At 35.0% G+C, this 20,681-nt stretch overlaps 2 protein-coding genes across 4 annotated transcripts; one reads left to right on the forward strand and one right to left on the reverse strand.

The window, feature by feature from the left end:
- Positions 1-5,685: 5,685 nt before the first annotated feature.
- On the reverse strand, positions 5,686-10,054 carry LOC117924590 (histone-lysine N-methyltransferase, H3 lysine-9 specific SUVH8-like). Of its 2 annotated transcripts, none has more exons than XM_034843252.1 (2): positions 9,891-10,054; positions 5,686-9,423 (listed from the first exon to the last, which is right to left on the reverse strand). In XM_034843252.1, exon 2 carries the CDS (start codon positions 9,395-9,397, stop codon positions 6,146-6,148), a length of 3,252 nt encoding a protein of 1,083 aa, XP_034699143.1. In that variant the 5' UTR covers positions 9,398-9,423; positions 9,891-10,054; the 3' UTR covers positions 5,686-6,145. The 2 variants fall into 2 exon arrangements, with proteins under 2 accessions (XP_034699143.1, XP_034699154.1); XM_034843263.1 differs by having other exon boundaries at positions 9,829-10,054.
- Positions 10,055-14,949: 4,895 nt separating this feature from the next.
- Positions 14,950-16,748, forward strand: LOC117910928. Of its 2 annotated transcripts, none has more exons than XM_034825111.1 (2): positions 14,950-15,649; positions 15,734-16,748. In XM_034825111.1, the coding sequence occupies exons 1-2, from the start codon at positions 15,088-15,090 to the stop codon at positions 16,354-16,356; spliced, it is 1,185 nt and encodes a 394-aa protein (XP_034681002.1). In that variant the 5' UTR covers positions 14,950-15,087; the 3' UTR covers positions 16,357-16,748. The 2 variants fall into 2 exon arrangements, with proteins under 2 accessions (XP_034681002.1, XP_034681008.1); XM_034825117.1 differs by having other exon boundaries at positions 14,950-15,604.
- Positions 16,749-20,681: the final 3,933 nt, after the last annotated feature.

A 20,681-nucleotide genomic window follows, 5' to 3' on the forward strand; every position in this document is an offset into this window, starting at 1 on the left:
CTTAGTGAAATGGACTTCCATTATGTGGCCTAGGATACAGAAATCTTTCTCTGCTTGACAAAGTATAGTTAGGAAAATACTTTTGGAGGTTATACATAGAGAATGATGACATTTGGAGAAGAGTCCTTATCTTCAAGTTTGGGCAGGAAGAGGAGGGTTGCTGCTAAAGGATGGGGAGGGAGACGCATAGGACAAGTCTTTGGACAGCCATTAGCGGAGTGTGAGATCTTCTTTGGTAGAACGAGACTTGAGGTAAGAAGTGGGAGGAGGGCCAAGTTTTGGCTTGATGTATGGTGAGGGGAGGTAGCATTAACAGATCATTATCCTGTATGTTTCAGCTTTGCACAAAGATGCCTGAGTTGAAGATTAATGGATGAAAGATACTTGAGTTGGCTTAATATATGGTGTGAGAGTAGCAAAAAGGTGGTTGGTCATTGGTTACCTAGATTCAAAAGAAGATTTCAGAATTCAAAGATTGGGAGTTGACATCAGTGGAGACCCTTTTGCTGCAAAACTTGAGGACAAGTGGGGTTGACAGCAGTTCCTCTATTTTTTTTTTCTTCCTCAGGGAACTCAATTTCATTCACCCCTAGAGAATATTTGGACTTCAAATGCTCCTTCTAAAATGTGTCTCTTTGTGTGAGAGGTTACATGGGTGAAATTCTTACTATGGATTAGCTTATGACGAGGTGATAACCTCTAGTGCATAGATTTTGTATATGCAAGAAATTCTTACTATGGATTAGCTTATGACGAGGAGATAGCCTCTAGTGCATAGATTTTGTATATGCAAACAAAAGGAGGAAATAACTAATCACATCAGCATTCCTTGTAAAAGAAGTCTTTAGTCATTAGTACCCTCCCTCAAGAGGTCAAGGAGATCTTACCAGAGTGGTGTAGTGCTTTTGTGGGAAATAAAAGCAAGAAGTTCTGGGGGATGCTCCTTTGTGCCTATTCTACTGTATGGAAAAAGAGGAATGGATGGACTTGTGAAAGTGATGAGGGGTTTGACCCAAATAAAAACAAGGGACTTTGGGGTTTGTGGGGAAAAAAAAAAAAAAAAAGCACCCATAGTTTGAAGAGTTAGGGTTTGAGAGTTTGAACGCCATTTTTTATACTCATCTAAATTCTTAGCGAAACTTGATCATGTTTTTTGATGGACACATGAATTAAACCAAACCACAAACAGTCTGTCTTCTTTGAGTGCTTGCTTGTTTTGTTTCTTTCCACCAAGTTTCTCTTTGCCATTAAAACCTATAATATCATGGCATCTGTCACAACATTTTCCAAAATCATACATGGAGCAATAGCAAAATATTGCACATTAAATTTTGTTCTTATTCTATTATCTCATGTCATGTAAGTCTTCAATATCACCGGAGCTTACGTTTTGTCATGGGTGTGAATCCATGTATTGAAATTTAATAGTAATGAGGATGAGTCATGTGGAAGAATAAAATTAGGAAAGTTGTGATTTTGGAGAGAAAATCAGGTAATCCCCTTATCAAAGGGATTTGTTGTAATTGAGTTAGGAAAGTTCTCTATTTAGGTGCTAGGATTTTTTGTATATATATGTGAGTCTTCGTACAAGCAAAAGATTAAGGAAAATAATTTTATACCTTTCATCTCTTTTCTTCTACAGGGTATCAGAGCCCTAGGCTCATAAACCTAGGAACCAAGAAGAGAACCTTTGCTTATGGCCTTAATCACCTAAGTTCCAACTTTAGTGTCGACCTTCATTGTCGACCTTTAAGGGTGTCTCTCTTTTTCTGCACCACGCCACATTTGGAAGCACAAGATCGCGTCGTACTCGTCTCCACCTTGCATTGCCATCGTCTCGTCCTCACACCACAAACCTCTCCTTCTTGCACTACTATCGCGCCACTACTAGAAAGGTCAAGCCATCATCCTCGATCTCCTTGCGTCAGTGAAGATCCATAGACGTACGTCATCACTGATCAAGAGACAGAGCCATCGCCTTTGCTGTAAACAAAGATCGTGAATACCTCATGTGCACAACAAAATACCTAGCGACTACAAGTCGTTCCCATGCCTCCAATATCATCAAAAATCATGGTTTGATGTCACTTCCATGATCGTCAAGAGAGCTAGACCTTCGACGCACTATTGTGGCTGCTCCTTCTAATCTCTACAGGTGGCCTTCAATCACGAACCCATTGCAAAAGCAATCAGAGACCACCGTCGTCTTTGCATCGTTGATACAACTGGAGATCGTGAACCCATCGCAAAGGAAACTAGAGACTACTATCCACTGGGCTATAACACAACTCCGCATGTTATTTAAATCCTCAAGTTTCTTTTATATTTTTAAAAGAGAAAGTTTTTAAAAGGTTTGTTTTTTTTCTTAAATTAAAAAGAAAAAAAAATGTAAAAGGTATCAGAAACCACTGCTCAATCTAAAGGAATAACAACCAATTACAATAGAAGGCAGCAAAAGGATATTGGATTGGACAAGCACACTTGTCTTCTGTTCAAACAGTTGAAGAAAGATCCCTGAAACCAAGCGGATTCAGTCGGGAGGAGATTGAAAAACTAAGAATTTTGTAAGGAAATCTTGAGAAACCTTCATGTACGTACTCTTTAGCACTTTCAAGTAAGTTTCCTATTCCCATTTGTGGATTAAAAATCTCAGATAAAACCTTTGTCAACTCGTGGGTTATCACAATTCACATGACTCGTTCATCTTACCAATTTAACAAATATAACCCTTGTCCAAACAATAGGAAAATAGTCATAGTCAATGGTTCATTAACCACCATTGCAGGTGTAGGAGATATTCAAATTAGTCTCACATTCACACTTAGAAATGTGTTTCATGTTCCAAAGTTGTCTACTAATCTTGTTTCTATACAAAAACTTACACAAGATTTTGGTTGCAATGTCATTTTTTACCCTACTCACCATGTATTTCAAGACCAAAATTTAGGAATGATTGGACTTGCTTAGAAACATAACGGGCTTTACTACCTTGAGACACCAAGCAAATCATTTGTATCTCCTTTTTTAGCCCCATCTTTTCAATAAAGAAAAAAATTTACTTCATCATCATAGGCTTGGACATCCATTATTTAGAACTCTTAAGATCTTGTTTCCTTCTCTATTTAAGAAATTAGACATTGAGAGCTTTCATTGTGAGGTATGTGAACTAGCTATACACAAGCATTCAACATTTTCAATCAGTGATAAAAGAAGTTCAAAGCCTCTATATCTTATCCATAGTGATATTTGAGGTCCTTCTCCTATTCCAAATATATTTAGGGCACGCTAGTTTGTGTCTTTCATCAATGATTGTACTAGGGTCTCTTGAATTTTCTTACTTAAACACAAATTTGATGTGAGTTCTATTCTCCCAAATTTTCCTAACATGATAAAAACCTAGTTTGGTGTCACTATCAAGAGGTTTTGGTCAAACAACGCTAGAGATTATTTCAATCAAATCCTAACTCCATACTTTCATCAGGACGGTATAATTCATGAGGCATAATGTGTAAACACCCCACAGCAAAATGGAGTTGTGAGGAAAAATGGTCATCTCCTTGATACAACACAAGTTTTTTTGTTCTAAACACATGTGCCTAAATGTTATTAGAGGAAAACAGTCTTAACTGCCACATATCTCATCAACCGATTACCTTACAGAGTCTTAGGTTTCAAAAGTCCCATGAAAATACTTTCATCATTTTATCCTAATATGAGAAACACAAACCATCTCATTCCTAAGATATTTGGGTGTGTGTCATTTGTGCATGTTCACAGTCCAAATAGGGGAAAATTGGACCCAAGAGCGTGTAGGATATTTTTTTTTTTTTTTGATAAGCAAGCACAATTCATTAAGAAGAGGCTAAAGAGCCCCAAAGTATACAAGGCGTATACAAGGCAGCAAGAGCATGTAGGATATTTGTCAACTCAAAAGGGATATAAGTGTTACCATCCACCATTCAAAAATAAAATTTATCGACTGGTGTTACTTTCAACGAAAGCAAGTCTTATTTTCTCATTCCTTATCTTCAAGGGGAGAATTCCATCGAGGAAGACAAAGATCAAGATTTTTGTTTCACTGATCCCTTCCCTATTGACCCTCCTAAAGTGTTTGATCCAGTATATGTACCCTCCTCTAAATCTGAGCCATCCATTGAGTCTACTTTTGAGAATTGAATGATTGGCAAAGTGCACTCAAGAAAGAAAGTTGTAGTTCCTCAACTTATACAAGTCCAAGAATCTGAACCAACTTCTAGAAATGAGGTAAAAGTCTCTCATCCTCCCTTACAAATTAAATCAAAACTTCAGTATGAAAAACCCACAAACCAATGAGAATTGGAGACAAACCATGAATGCAAAAATGGAGACCCTGAGAAAAATAAAACTTGCGAGTTAATAGATTTGTCTACAGGAAAAAGACCAATGGGATGTAAGTGGGTCTATACTGTCAAGTATAGAGCAAATGGGACACTAGTGAGGTAAAAGGCGAGATTGGTGGCTAAAGGATATACTTAGACATAGGGCATGGATTATCTAGAGACATTTATTCCAGTTGCCAAGATGAACACACTCAGAATTTTTATAATTGGGATCTACAACAGTTCGATGTCAAAAATGCATTTATGAATGGAGATCTGGAAAAATAAATTTATATGGAAGTGACTTAGCCACTAAAAAAGTGTGTAAGCTGAAGAAAGTTCTATACGGGTTGAAACAGTCTCCAAGGGCATGGTTTGGGAGATTTGCTAAACTGATGAAAAAAGGGGATACAGACCAAGTCGAGGAGATCATATGTTGTTCTTTAAGCATTCAAAGAGTTACAGCTCTTCTGATATATGTAGATGATATCATTGTGACAGGAAATGATAAAAAGGAACGACAAACTTTAAAGCAATGCTTGATCAAGGAGTTTGAGATTAAAGAGTTAGGAATGTTGAAATATTTCCTAAGAATCAAAGTTGCATACTCTAAGCAAAGAATCTTTATTTCTCAACAAAAATATATAAAGAACCTTGTCAAAGAAACAAGAAGTTGGCATGTAAACCAGCAAGCACCCCAATAGATCCTAATAATAATCTTGGAAAGGTTGAGGAAGATGTTGCGGTGGATAGAGAGATGTATCAACATCTAGTAGGAAGACTCATCTATCTCTCTCGTACAAGACCAAATATAGCATATATTGTGACTATGATTAGCCAGTTCATGCACAGTTCAAAAGAGGTTCATCCGCAAGCTGCTAACCAAGTGTTACAGTATCTTAAGGGGTCTCCAGGAAAGGGCATCCTATTTAAATGAAACTCAAGACTAATACTCTAAGTATACATAGATGTCGATTATGTTGAATCTATGGTGGATAGAAGATTAACCACTGGGTATTGCACCTTTCTTAATGGGAATCCAGTAACATGGAAAAGTAAGAAACAGAGTTTGGTGGCAAGGTCTAGTGCCGAAGCAACATTTCAAGCAACGGCAGAAAGAGTTTGTGAACTACTATGGTTGAAGATTATATTGGAAGATTTAAAGATTAAATGGGATGGCCCAATGAGACTTTACCATAACAATAAATCTGCAATCAGCGTTACACATAATACAATGCAACATGATCGAACGAAGCACATAGAGATAAACAGACATTTTATTAAGGCAAAACTAGATAGTGGGTTGATATATACTCCTTATATATCTACTGACCCCCAACTTGTAGATATACTCATAAAAATTTTAAGCAGTACAAAGTTTCAAACAAGTATATCCAAGCTAGGAATGGAAAACATGTATTCACCAGTTTGAGAGGAAGTGTGGAAAAATAAAATTAGGAAAGTCGTGATTTTTAAGAGAGAATTAGGTAATCCCCTTATAAAGGGATGTGTTGTAATTGAGTTAGGAAAGTTCTCTATTTAGATGTTAAGATTTTTTGTATATATATATGTGAGTCTTTGTACAAGCAAAAGATTAAGGAAAATAATTTTATACCTTTCATTCCTTTCATCTCTTTTCTTCTACAAGTCATTTTCTATGGGTTTCTTAAGACAGCAAAAAATATGCATGATATGCACTGTAGGGGAGGTTAGGCAAAGATCTTACAGTGAGAATGTGCAGGGAATCACCAATCTGGAGTTATCCAATTCTTTTCAGCTACTCTGCCTCAATACATCCTGCCAGTGCACTCATCCGAACCACAATAGCAACTCTTCTTCTTGATATTTCCATTCGAATCACGAACCTGATCTATTGTATAATTGTAATGGTAAGTCAGCTCCTGTAGGGGAGGAATGTTTTCAGCAGCAAAGAGCATGATATGAGGAATCCTCTTGTTGTCATGATCATAAAGGACATTTTGGGCATAAAGGTTAGGGGAACAACTATGGTTGATGAACCTCCCAACATTTCCATATTGTGCTGCATCAATGGTGAAGCCAGCATCCTCCACAACTTCACAAGAACTCGATTGTGCATCAGGCATGAGAGTCGAAATTCCATCCCAAAGAATTTCATTGTAGTTGTGCCCAATATCAAACAAATATTCATCATTGCCAGTTCTCTGTTCAGCTTCCTTGTCTTCAAGGAGCTCTCCTATATACTCACATATAAAACTTCCAGAAGGGATGGAAGTCAGAGATCTGACCCCCCACCCCCTGGATACAGTTTTGAAAATTTCAAGCTGAAATTTGATACCATGCTGACTGACTCTGTTATGGCAAGAACGAGAACATTTGCAAGAAGGACCACATTCATAGACTAAAGGCTTTGCTTCAACAATAGCTCCATTATAGTTGTAAGGAATCTCTCCTCCATTCTTGACTGCACAAGAACATTTCTCAGAATCTGAGCACCCATTGCTACAATCACAACCATTTGGAGGAAGACGGTGGCACCAGTCAGGATATATCATGCTGGTTATGTAATTAAATGGTGGAGGTTTCTCATCGTCTATGGTGTTCACAGCAAAAATGGGAATTGGCTCTTTCCCCATAGAAATATCATCTACACAAAGACCCTCCCGTACTTTAAATTTTTTGGAGTTCTTCACTTCTTTCCAAGCAAGCTCTGGTTGACCTGGAATTCTGTTCAACTGGAACTTAAACACTAGCTTACCATGAGGCCCTATTTCCTGCCAGTATTTCTCCACCAAGTACAGCCCATCATAGATGTATGTTGTAACTACCTTAGCTCTTGAATCCATATATTCTGGGGCTTTGGTCTCTTTAAACCCTCGGATTACTCTTACCAGATTTTTTGCATCTATACTATTCTTGAGTGCAAGGTTTCCTCGTTCAAGCTTTTGATCTTCAGGTTGCTTATCCCCACCTATCAAATTTCCTCCTTGACCGGAATATATTAAAACATCTGAGTTGTCTAAATCATCAGCATAACCTCCAGAAGCTACTATGCTTGTAGCAAGGATTTTTCCACCATGCTTTCTATAATCTATACCACCCTGAGTTGGGCGATGAAGGCCAATAATTCCAAGCTCCACCCTGTATTGAAACTCGTCACCAACTTCTACCCCTGGCACAGGCCCGATTATTTGTTTTCCTGTGTTAACATGTTTCCCTTTATCCTTAAGAATGCGTGATGCTAGATAGTCAACCCTCCTGACTGGATTTCCCCCTTGCTTTGTCTTTGCTTCTTCTTCCTGCAAGAGCTTTCTAAAGATAGCCTGAAACAGACGTAAAGTCTCCCTAACTTTGTTTCGGGTAACAGTTGAATCACAAGCCTCAACTTTACCACTTGAACTGCTGGGACCAAATGGAGGAAGACTCACATTAAAATCAAGCAGTCTCTGACCCACATGAAAATCTCCCTGTTCTTCATAATGCTCAATAGATTCCTCCTCATCCTTAACAACCAGTTGACCCATGCCCAGATTTTCAGCCTTTCTCATAGGAGACGATTTCCTCTTTATAGATTTTCCTCCAGACTTTTCTGCTCTGTCAGTCTTGGCTCTGACTATAGATTTAGATTTTTCTAGCCCAGCTGAACCATCTTTCTTTCCTTTACTTCCGCTCATACCACTATCCAGGTTCAGTCCACCCTTTCCCTGCCTCCTCCAAGGACAATTTTGTGCAGCCATCAGACAAAGCACAGTCACCCTCTCCTGTGAAAGCTCGTCACCTGCTGGGACTTTATTTACTCTACCTGATAAACTTGTGACCTTCCTCTTGATATTTTCATCCTTCGAATAAATCACAATCTCCTTTCCCACCTTCCCTTCCAAAACTTCATTTGCTTTCTCAACGATCTGGGAATTCTGATCTGGTCTAGGAAGATTGTTCTCCCGTGGAGACCCAATGCTCTGTTCCCTTTTAACTTCAACTTCCATCTTGACCTCAGAAGAAATGACTAGTGTAACTTGCTTCTTCAATTCTTTATTAGCTGATCCTTTAAATTCATCTTGAACTTTGTCCCTAGAATTTTTAGAAACATTTGCTCTCAATTTTTCTTTCAGCACATCTCTATCTTGAACATCCTCTCCCATTTGTTTCCCATCAATACTTACTGGCTCTGTCAGTGGCTTTTCTTTCACACCAGACTCCTCCTGACCCACAGTCTTGCCTTTAGAAGGAGCAGGAGTCCCTTTAGAAGGGGCAGGAGCACCTTTAGAAGGAGCAGGAGCCCCTTTAGAAGGGGCAGGAGCACCTTTAGAAGGAGCAGGAGCTTTCAGGCACTCTTCCTCACTAAGACGTGGAGCATTTCTTCCACAGAATGGAGGGAAGTCTCGAATGGCAGAAATTTTTCTCCGAGGTGGATATTTTTTTGTTACAGTCTTCTCCAAAACACTAGGAGCATTCATAGGCCCATTAGGCGGCGATGATACTTTCACACTTCCTGGTGGAGGCATCTCTTCCACTTCATGAAAATCCTTCAATATTTGAGAGGCCTCCTGCTCTAAAGATTTTATTGGTTCAAAATCTCTCGCATCAGACATCAGTGATTCTGTTTTCTCAGGCTCATTATGCATCAATTCAATCCCATTTGCCAAATCAGAAGACATCACTGTCTTTTCAACCTCAGAATGCAACTCATTGGATGCATCAGGCATTTCTGTTAGAATCGAATTTGCTAACTCTTTAGGAGATTTTGACTCAACTGCAGTTCCAGGAACGTTTACACCATCAACCTCCAAAGCATCTTCACTCTTTCCCCCACCTTCCAATTTCTCACTACTACCAACACAAACGAAGGCTTCTTTTGGCATTCGTCGGGCCAAAGGTCCACACCCAGGAGGAAAATCACGGATAGCAGAAACCTTCCGCCGCTTATACCTGGTTGTAACAACAGAACAGTCACCATTTTCCAGAGATCTTCTTTCTGACCTTCCTTCAGAATAACCAACATTAACAATAGGAACAGCTCTTAACAGCTCCTTGTGCTGCATATTCTCCACAACCCCCATTACACTTCCTCCCCAAGACGCGATACCTGACCACAGAAAAACTCACAACAGTGAAACTACATAACTTCAAGCAGAAAGGAAGCAGCTTCCATAGTCCCAAACATCGAAAACATTTGAGTATAAAGAAATAAATAACAAAAATTTGCACACCAAAGATTTTGGAGCAAAATAAATCAAGCCCTCTGTTTGATTCCCGAGAAAGCCAAGGATTTTTAGCTACTATTACAAACACAGTCCAACAAAAATTTTAAGAACAAAAGAACCTGAAAAAATTACGAATAAAGGGACCTAACCATGGTTCGGTTGCCCAGAAAACATAGAAAAGAAGTGGTCAAAAAAATTTCTCGTGTCCAATGATAAATCCAGAACTCAAATCACAAATTATTCTCTTTTCCCACACTTTCTCAGTGACCAAACAGACATGAACGAACCTAACAAATGACGGATAAAATGGCCGTACAGAACAAAATCGAGCAAAAAAATGAACACGGACCCGATTGGTGGAGCAATTGATTGATCAATTCCGATGATTCAATGGCTGTGGTCCGATGGCACGATTGTAAATAAACGAATTCTCAAGGTCAGAATCATGGAGAACCCATCTCTGCAATTTGGGAAGCTGAACGATGCAACGTTTACGTTGTGTGCACCCTGCGAAGGCAAGGGAAAGGGCCTTTTGCACATATGCCCTTACATTTTTAGTATTGCTATTTATAACCATTGCCGCCAAATATAAAACTGATCAGAAAATTGAATAAGCAAAATATAATACCAGGCTTTTTCTTGTTGGGTTAAAAATCATAATAGAAATTTTAAAATTATTTATAATATTTAATGTTTTTTATTGAAAATTATATGATTAATTAATTTAATTTAAATATATAAGCTCCATAACATATCAACTCTATTATAATACGATCAACTATTAAGTTATTTTGCTTAAATTGATAATTTAGTTTATAACTCTACATATTTTTCTATCATTTACATAATTACCGAATATCTGAAATTGTTAAAAATACATCTCAATATAATATAACTAAATATTTTTAGGTCTTAATGACGTCTAAAGCCTAAAGTGGACCAAGCAGAAAACTGAGCCTAAAAAGTAAAAACAAATGAAAATGGAAATTCTAATAACAATGTTCAAGCACTTGTCCCTAATTTTGCCCAAGATTGAAAGCTCTATTATAATATAACCAACTATTTAATTTGACAATTTAGCTTATAACTCTACATGTTTTTTATTTTCTTTTTTCATTTTTTTTTATTATTTTTTGTGATTTACATGGCTGGACTCGAAATTGTTGAAAATTCATCTCATATAACATAAGTATTGTTAAGTTATGTAGAGCTTAATGACATTTAAAAGGCATAAAGTGGACCAAGGGAAACATTGAGTTCAAAAAATAAATGAAAAATATAAATGTTAATAGCAGCACTCGAGCACTCACAAGGACGTTCAAGCACATGAGCCTAATTTTGCCCAAATTTGAAAGCTTTATTATTATAATACAACCAACCATTAAGTTATTTAATTTAAGTCAACAATTTTGTTTAATTCTTTCCTAATTCATAAATCTACATGTTTTCTTGCGATTTGCATTGCTAATAAACACTCAAAATAGCTAAACATTTATCTCGAGATAATACATGTAGATATTGTTGAGTTATGTGAAGCTTAATGGTGCTTAAAAAGGATAAAGTGGACCAAGGGGAAAATTGAGCTTGAAAAATAAATTAAAAATGAAAATTTTAATAACAATGCTCAAGCGCTCCCAAAGAAATGCTCTAACGCTTGAGCCTAATTTTTACCTATGTTTGAAACTTTTCCAATATCATCGAGTTTCCTAAATCATTTGGTATATAATCATTTCTGAAATCTCCCAAAGTCCACTAGGATTTTTTGATATAAATATGCCTATTGGATGAGTCTTTTCAAATCTGTTATACTCTTGAATTTCATGTCATTATATATGTGCTAATCAATGCTCTTTGTTCATTCATTTAAGGTAGCTAATTGTGTCTCCTCAAATCTTTGAAGAGTCCACTAAAGAGTATAGAGGTATTGCATCTCAAATGTAAGGACAAGTGTAAGCAATCACAATATAAGTTTCAAGGAAAGCATCATCTATTAGGTAATTTTGTATACTTGCTCCTTTAAAATTAGTGGATTTGTTTTGCAGTTTGTTGATCTCATGGTTTTCACATTTGCAAAATCTTTGAGAGGCTTTGTGGGTGAGTTTCTATATAAATGGCATGTCTATTTATATGATTGGCAGTTCTTTGATTTTTTTTTTTTTTTTTAAATTAGATATATCCTAACCAAAGAACTTATAAAAAAATATAAAAAATAAAAATTAAAGGTGAGTTTTTGAGGGAATATTAAAAGACTACCTATGCCTTGACCCCTAAGTTTTGTGATACAAGTTCATTAACTTTCACTAATTATAAAGTGTCACATATCTTGGTACTCAATGTCACATAATCTAAGGCAATGTTCCATCAATACAATATTTTGTACACCTTACTTGGAGACTTTAACAAATGGATAAGTCCATACTTTCTCGACATCTCTCTATATGTAGTGTTATTAGATTTGGATACACATTTGACAAAGACACCCCCTGGATGCTTGTAGAACATGGATGTCCATCCATGGAAAATGTTAGCAACTTGAGCTATAATACTTATTTTTATTAGGAGATTTCTTATACATTATCTCTTGGTAAATGTGATAGTATATGCGCCTAAAAATGATGATTATTTTATTTCTGTTATAGAAAAGAGTTTATATTCCCTCAATAATAGTGTGGTTAGATGTCACCTTTGACCAATGATTTAAAAACTAGACTAGATCGATCAGTTAAACGTCGATCGAATCCTAATCTGGTCCGGTTCAGCTTTTAAGCCGAAAGGGGCTTTGGACCAGCATTGAACCAGATGGACTAGCTGTTGAATTGTCGGACTTCGATTTTCTATGAGCCGATCAACACGTGGGTTGACCAAAACATTATTGGGTCTTGCCTGCCACATTGGGCCTACAATCTTCCCACCCACCAGGCAGCCCATTGAGCAACCTACTTGTTCCTTCAGGTGTTTCTGAATTGTGAGGATTTGAACCTCACATCTAAGGTTTAGAAAAGAAATAGTCAACCATTATGTTGCACAATTCCCTTGATAGATATAGGTAACAATATTTTATATTAATGCTCTTTACAAATTTTTATAATATAAAACATTTAAACAAATTTAAATATTTATATTCATGTTTATTTTTATAATAATTATTAACAATAAATATGAAAATAATATAAATTAATTAATATAATATTTTTAAAATTTTAAAATAATAAATGCATAATATGTAGATAAAATTAAATATTATAATTTTTTTCACATATAAATATTATACATATTTTATTTAATAAAATTTGATATATTAATACATTTATATTTATGTTTATCATTTAATAGACATATCAAATACAAAAAAAATGAAATGCTATAATTTTATATTATATAAAATTCTTAAAATTATTTTTAATTTTAATAAAGTATAAATTATATATTTATGACATCACTTATTCTACCACAGTTCGACCATCGGTCCGATCAGTGAACCGTAAATTGTAATTTTCCAATTCAATGACCGGTTCAGTTTTGAAAACATTACCCTTGACACATTGTTTTGACACTAGTACACCTATCCCAATTAAGAATAAGATTAGAAGGTCTAAAATGAATTTGGTATATCTTAATGGTAGAGTTGTTCTTCCCCAATCAAACGCTTTGATATTGGTTTGAGGATTTTGATTCATCAAGACTTACATTAAAGTAGGGTTTAACTTTAGAAATGTTTAAATCATCTTTGAATAATTAATATGGGTGTTACTATATTAAAGCTCTAAATAAAAAAATAAAATAAAACACAACCTTCATTTCCTAACAAACCAATGGAGAAAATTTCCACTCTCTTAGAACTTTTCCTTGATTTTACAACCACTCTCTCCGACCCCATCTCATCACTGACTCCACTCTTCCCTTGAAACACTTTACTATCTCACATGGTTGGCCCCAAGTCTCATATAGTTAAAAAGTATATATAAGCAAGCATAAGTATCTCAAATCCATGAAATGCATATGATATGGTCATTGGTGATAGTCATATTTGGACTAAAATACAGAACATTTGCTTAACTCTACAAATTCTCACAAGCATAAAATTCAAACCTTAATTGTTTGAGTTGTAATAAATCATAATACAACATTTGGTGTATCTTGTATCGTTTATTGATTTGGGCCCTAAATCATAAGCTTTGTAAAATCTATTTTTTGAATTATTAGATATATGGTTTTGAACTTATAAAATGTATCATGTATTGTTTTTCTGTACCATATATTATATCATATTGTGGATCGTAAGTTTTCTTAAAAAATAAATAGAAAAAAATATGTATATGCATGAATATCTATTGAAAGTATAAAGTAATATAAAACAAATTTTATAGAAAATAGTAGGTCTAAAGAGTTAAATTATATTAAATTTTGAAAAGTGTCTCAAATTATATTTGAGTTATGGAAAGTTATTGATAGTTTGCTAATAGAATATATTATTGCAAATGGGTTTCCATTATTAAGTAAATATCCTGCGATCTTCTTTTAGGAAAAGACATTTTTGACAATTCTACACTTAGTTTCTTATATGGAATTTTAATTTGTAATTAGGAAAAAATATAGAAAGAGATTTTGACCAAAATAATGAGAAACCCTTTTTGGGTATAAATTGGGGTTTTAGGATTTGAGAACTTTAAGGTTGTAATCTCCTTCAATAATAGTACTGAAAGTTTTTTTTTCATTTTCGCAATGTAGGCTTGAGGCCAAATCATGTAAATCGTTGTATGTTTTGTTTTTGTTTTTGTTTTCTTATTTTTTTTATCTCTATTATTATTCTTTTTCGTGATTTTTTGCAACATTAAATGTTAAAGTTTTGACATTCAAATTAACAAAATATAACTTTAATATATAGATTAATAACATAATCCACAAAAGTAAACATTTTCAATTTTTAGTATCGAGGCTTCGGTTTCAGATGCATATATAAGACTAATATTTTTTAATTTTAAATTTCATTTAGATTTACATAATAAATCCTAAAAATAAATTATAAATTATGAAAATTATTTAATAAACAAAAAAAATTATAATACATAAATCATGATAAATAAACATATGTATAATAAGTATTTTTATATTATATTTATTGTGAAATCTTAAACTAACAAAATTAAACAGTTTGAATTACTTGAAGTTCCTTGTTAATTTCATTAGAAGTTGAAATTAAGAGTACACACTCCAATCCACAACATTTCGACCGAACTTCAGGGTCGGGTTCAGAGAGGCACTGAGTCGGACCTTTTTATGGGTTTATTCGGTTTCGGGTCATTGGGCTTTTTTTACATCCCTATTCATTATGTAATTGTAATTGAAAATTTTCCCATTGCACAACGGCGTCGTTTTAGATGGGACTTCCATGCAAATTTCTGAAAATGACTCGTCAAATAGAGTCGTGAAACAAGAAAAAGGGCGGGAACACGAAGCAACCAAAACCCTAGAAGAGAATAAACCCTCTGATGGCACCGCTCTGCTCTAAGATCTGAATCGAGTGCTAATCCCCACCCGTTTCGAGAATGGGAGATCTCTTTCAATCCCTCCTTGAACCCTGCCATATCTCATCTTCCCAAGAAGACCTCCTCCGAAATTGCCCCTTCACCCGTCAATCCGACGACGGTTCCGGTGACGATTCTCCAGGCTCGGGCGGAGTTCCGGTGGAATCTTCCGGAATCATAATGCTCTCGTTGCCGGAGAGTACGAATGACGAAACCACACCCCAGGATGAGTTCCAGACCCCGCCGGAAGAGGTTCAGCCGGCCAGCTCCGCAGAACAGAGAGCTCCAGCCTTCGATCGACAAAATGAAGTTTGGGTTGATGATGATAAGGAAGGCAGCGTGGCCGCAGATGTTAGTTGTACGGACGGAGCTGCAACGGTTGAACTAGGTAAGGACTCGGACCTAGGTTTTTCAGGGCCGACTTCGGCAGTGAAAGTTGTCGCTGTTTCAAATGTTGACGGAGTTGGTGCTAGTGAGGTTTCTGAGTCTGGGGTGGAGAAATGTAGGGTTTTGCTGAGAGGATCGCAGGAGGCTTCAGGTGAGCCTCCATCCAAAAAACCTAAAATTTATGAGGAAAATTCAGGTACGAGATCACCAAAAGAAAGTGTAGAAATTGTATCTGTGAGAAACATAAAATCTCCCCTGAAATCTCCGTTGAAATCTCCAGGGAATTTGAATATTAACAGTGTCAGTCCCGGCAATTGTAACACTATATCTCCCCAAAACAATCAGGGTAATGAAATAATGTTGATTGAAGACACTCCGGTGAAGAAGAAGCCATGTTTTCCAGAATCGGAGTTTGAAGATACTGGTGGAGTCTCAGGGCTGGGAGAGGACCCTATGAAGACGGATTCAGATGTTGATGTTACCAAGAGGGAAGGTGTAGAGAATGGTAAGAGCAATGGGGATGTTTCTGAAGGTGATATACTGCAAAGCATTGTTGGGAGAGATACAATTAGGAAGAACATAGAGGATCTTGAAAAGTTCAAATATATCATTCGAAGTGTTCGTAATGGTCCTCCCCTTCCACCCCTGTTGTCTGAAGTTCCTCAAGAGCGACGTGAATTGCCATTATCAATTTGTGGGCCAGTGGAAGATGCAGCAAGGGACTCAGTCACTGGAAATCGGCAACAGGTTACAGTGGTGGATGTCTTGAAAATACTATGTGGAGAATGTGATTGGAATCCTGCAGAGACTGAAGAGACTGATATATTGGAGATTGCCAAGAGACGCGGTATGACTTTCCCTCGGCCTAGGTGGTGGCCACCCAGTGACAGTGAAGATGTATAGCTCACCCATGAAACAATGGGTGTTCTTTTTGGACTTTTTGGCAAGGTGGGTTTTGAGAGCTAGTGATCCTACTCAAAGGAATAGTATATTTGAGGGCATCAAATGTTTTTTGGAGGTGTAACCACTTTGAAAGGTACTGATAAGGTATCCATGCTAGAACCTTTGAACTTGGAACCGAGAAGGTATGGATAGTTCTGGATGTTTAATCTTGTTGTGGATGAATTTTGTATGATATGAACTGTCTTTTGGTCATGAAACTGGGGTTCAAAGATAGAGAACTTTTGGAACACAGTGACTCCTTTAGGGAGAGAATCTTGTTTATGAGTTCAAATTGTAAATATCATGTTTCTAATATGGTAATATGATCAGTATCCTCCTTCTGTTTATCACAATTTTGAAGAATTTCTTGTCTTTCACCATATATGGTTTAGGATCCATGCTCCAATTTATGGCCTCAAATGAGAGAGGTTATCTATCAGTTTTGGGGAGGGAAACAAATGCAGAGACTAAAATAGACCAAGTTCCATATTGCTTGGGTTTAGGACCTTTGCCTCCCACTCTAAATATATTGAACTTATTGATAATCCATGAGTGTTGCCAATCTATAAATACTAGGATCGAGTAATGACTGCACATCATTAAAAAGAAAGGCAGAGCTTTCAGTGTTTACCTTCAAACACGCACCCACACACACATATATATACACACACACACAAGATCCTCTCAAACCCACTTCAAAACAACTCTCAAGAATTGAGTGCTCTTGGGGATGGACCTGTCACACTTTAAGGTCACTGGGATAGAAAATGAGAATAAGAAATCAATTCTATTCTCATTCCTTTATGTGTTATGATTATTTCTTTAGAATGAGAATAAGAATAAAAAAATTCATTAGTATGGAAGCTAAATCTCGCTCTCATTAGGATTTTGGATTTATCTCTTGAACATTGTATTACAATTTATCTTCATTCTCATCCAATTTCCGTTCCCATTCCCATATATCAAACACACTAGTGTTTTTGTAAATTCATTTCCACACATCAAATGCAGGCCTATTGACAAATAGTTTATAGGCAACAAGATCTGCCCAGTTCGTGTTCTAAAGAGTTTAGGCGTGTAGCAGTTTAATTACACCAAGATTTGCCAGTTTGGATTTAAAAGAGTCGAGGAATGCAGCAGTTTTATTTGCAACAAGATTCTTGAGTATGGGTTTAAAATATTGAGGCCTGCCATGTATTGCAAGAAAATCCCTATCATCTTTCTTCAATATGGTCATTTAAGATCTGCAAACCCAAGGCTTTTCTCATTGTGAGGCTTATAGTATTACCTAACCATCTAAAGGCCTACACACAAATTCCAAGCCCACCCTTGAGTTATAATTTTCTAGAGAGTAGCATTGTTGCAAACTCAATAGAAGAATCATACCTCATTATCAAGGATTGTATTCTCTTTACAACACACAAAAACTGTAATCATAACTCATTATTTTTACAAGTGGTAGTTGGTTATGTATGAAAAAATCAACTGAGTCATGACCATGTAATTGTCATTGATTTTTGTCAAATTATTAGAACCATTACATAACTATATAAATGCTTGAAAAAAAAAATTGCTTGTCATTAAGATTGCAATATGAACTAGCTTAAAAAGAAAATGCTTCTTTTAAGATGAAAATTTTCTATCTTAAAGTAATAGATCTTCTAAAGTCATAAGAGCAGATTTTTGTTTCTTGCTTTATATCAAGACCTTAATTTTTAGTCATGTGACCCTAGGAATTCTTAGAAAAATACATTTTATTTTATGAAAAAAGATGGAGCCAAATAGCATGCATCCCTTAAGCACCCTAAGGCACTTGAGCATCCCATGTTGGATGTTCAAGTATCATGCTTGCATTTTCCTATTTCACACCAAATTTTAGCCAATTTCTCTCGGTTTCTTTCAAGCATCCTTAACTTGCCTTTTTGGCTCAAGTACAACTAAAATTTACCTTTAAAATGTCTTTACGTGAATTATAAGTTTCAATAGTAAAGTAGTTTAGAATCAATGATTTTAGGAGCAAATTTGTCAACATAACTAATACATTAGCGTGGTCTTTCCTTTTAACAATTTTGGGACAAAACATAAAAATATAATAAATCCTCCAAAACTCTTACACTTAAGTTCATTAATCTCACTTAGCCGAGTTCTCACAAAAAATACACCCAAATCAACCAAAAACTAACTACTCGAATCTTCTATTCTTCACAATGACAACCAATCACCTAAAGCACACTCAAACAAGGAAAAAATCTATTAAACACATGGTACATAAGGAGACAAATAAAAAAATTCCAATAAAAAATTCTAACAATGCATATATCTCTTCCAATAAATAAATAATGTTTATATATAGTTGATCTTTTAAAATGTGTTGGAGTTCTACCCCAAATATAGTGTATCAACTAATAGCTTATTGAATCAAGGAAGAGTACTTAGGAAAAATCTTCCCAAAAAAAAAAGATTATAAAGCTAAGAGTTGTTTCTAAGATGATTAATGAATGTAACTAAATTTTTTAGAGGAATAGGAGAAATTTAATGAATAAAAATAAACTTTTATCAATGATGAAAAGTGATAAAGCTCAAGATTTTATTGGTATCTTTGTTATCTTTGTTCTTGGCCTAGTTTGTGCTTTAATACACACTTTTGCCTAATCATCTTCTCTTATCTATGCATGGATCTTTTACCTCTTTTTATTGAATAAAAAAAAGATAAAAAATAAAAAATAGAAATAAAATTTTTAAAAATTGAGGATTTTGTTTATGCTTCTTTGAAACCTATAACTTTTTATTTTTTATTTTTTTAATAAATATTAGCATACCTTGTAAGCTATGGTTGTAAGTCTCAATCTTTTCCTTCCAATGAAAATGAGAACTCCCAAGGAAGAAGAAAGAGAAAATATTGAGGATTAGAGTTTGGATGAAAGGAAAATAATTTAAGTCTATTTGTAATTTTATATATTTATTTCTTTTAAAAAAAATTACGAAGTTAGAGAATTATATGCTAAATACCTTCAAGGGCCTATGAATAGATCGAGAAATCCTTTAAATTTGGAATTAGTTATAATTGGTGTTTTGTCATTCTTTCATTCATGGTTTTTAAGAAATTAAAACTATGAAAAGTTATTTTAACCTCTTATTAAAAAAACAAAAAAGAGGTTACTCAGGATATCAAATGATAAATCAGTCCATTTATTTATACTTTGGTTTTATTTATTTATAGATTTATCTAATGACGTAGATTTCGGATTTTATCATATACTTTTAACAACCTAAATGACGATAAATACTAAATCAGTACACTAATATTTTATTTTAAAAAACTAATTAATATCACATTTGAATTAATATTATAAAAAATATTGTATATTTAAAAAAATATATAATATTAGATTGTTACTCAAAAATCATGATTTTAACTTTCATTTCTACTCAATAGTGAAGCTAGTAATGCTAAAAATATATTTCTTATTTTAATTTTCTCCACTCTCAAAGAAGGGAAGTTATAATTTTCTTTCTTCTTTTTTTTTTTCTTTCAGATGTTTAGGTGGGGAATTAAGTAGGGGACTTGTAAAAAATTGCTTCCCAATTTTTCAAGGTGTTCACACACTGCCTCTACACTCTAACATGCTCCATCCAAACAAAGCAAGTATTTTTACCTTTTCAAAATTTTAACACAAGTTTAATTTTATTTCACCAAAATATTATTTTATCTTTATAATTTTCAGTACTTAATTTTTTTTTACATAGAAGTGATGAGTAGGTATAGGCTAAAGTGAGAGTGAACCTTGATCCTGAAAGTAGATATCCTTGTATTCCCATGGTTATCCACTTATGGGATGGTGTGTAGAATATGGACACAAATATATCTTTAATCCTTCCCCACTCAGAATATATTCACTTCCACATTGGATCCAGATATCCACCCTCCACTTTTAAACAGATGGGGCAGAATCCCTATAATTCTATAGGATTATCTGGATCCATGCCTCATTTAATATTCATTTTTATCATGCTTCCAATGAATAAAACAATAACAATTAATGAAAATTAATTAAAAGCATTTTTGAAAGTGATTCCAAAGGGGATTTTGGGTTCATATCCAAACACCCAGTGCTCTAAATATGCCCAATTTTATTTCATTTGCAGTTGATTAAAATAAAGTTGAAATAAAAAGTAAGGCCAACAGATCATTCACATGGCTTTCTTGACTTTGTCATCCTTTCTATCTACTAGATTGGTATGGGATGTGAAATTTGAAAGAGTCTTTACCGTTCATTTCACCAAAC

The sequence above is a fragment of the Vitis riparia genome, chromosome 1, assembly GCF_004353265.1.
Source record: "Vitis riparia cultivar Riparia Gloire de Montpellier isolate 1030 chromosome 1, EGFV_Vit.rip_1.0, whole genome shotgun sequence".
In the NCBI taxonomy this organism is placed as follows: Eukaryota; Viridiplantae; Streptophyta; class Magnoliopsida; order Vitales; family Vitaceae; genus Vitis; species Vitis riparia.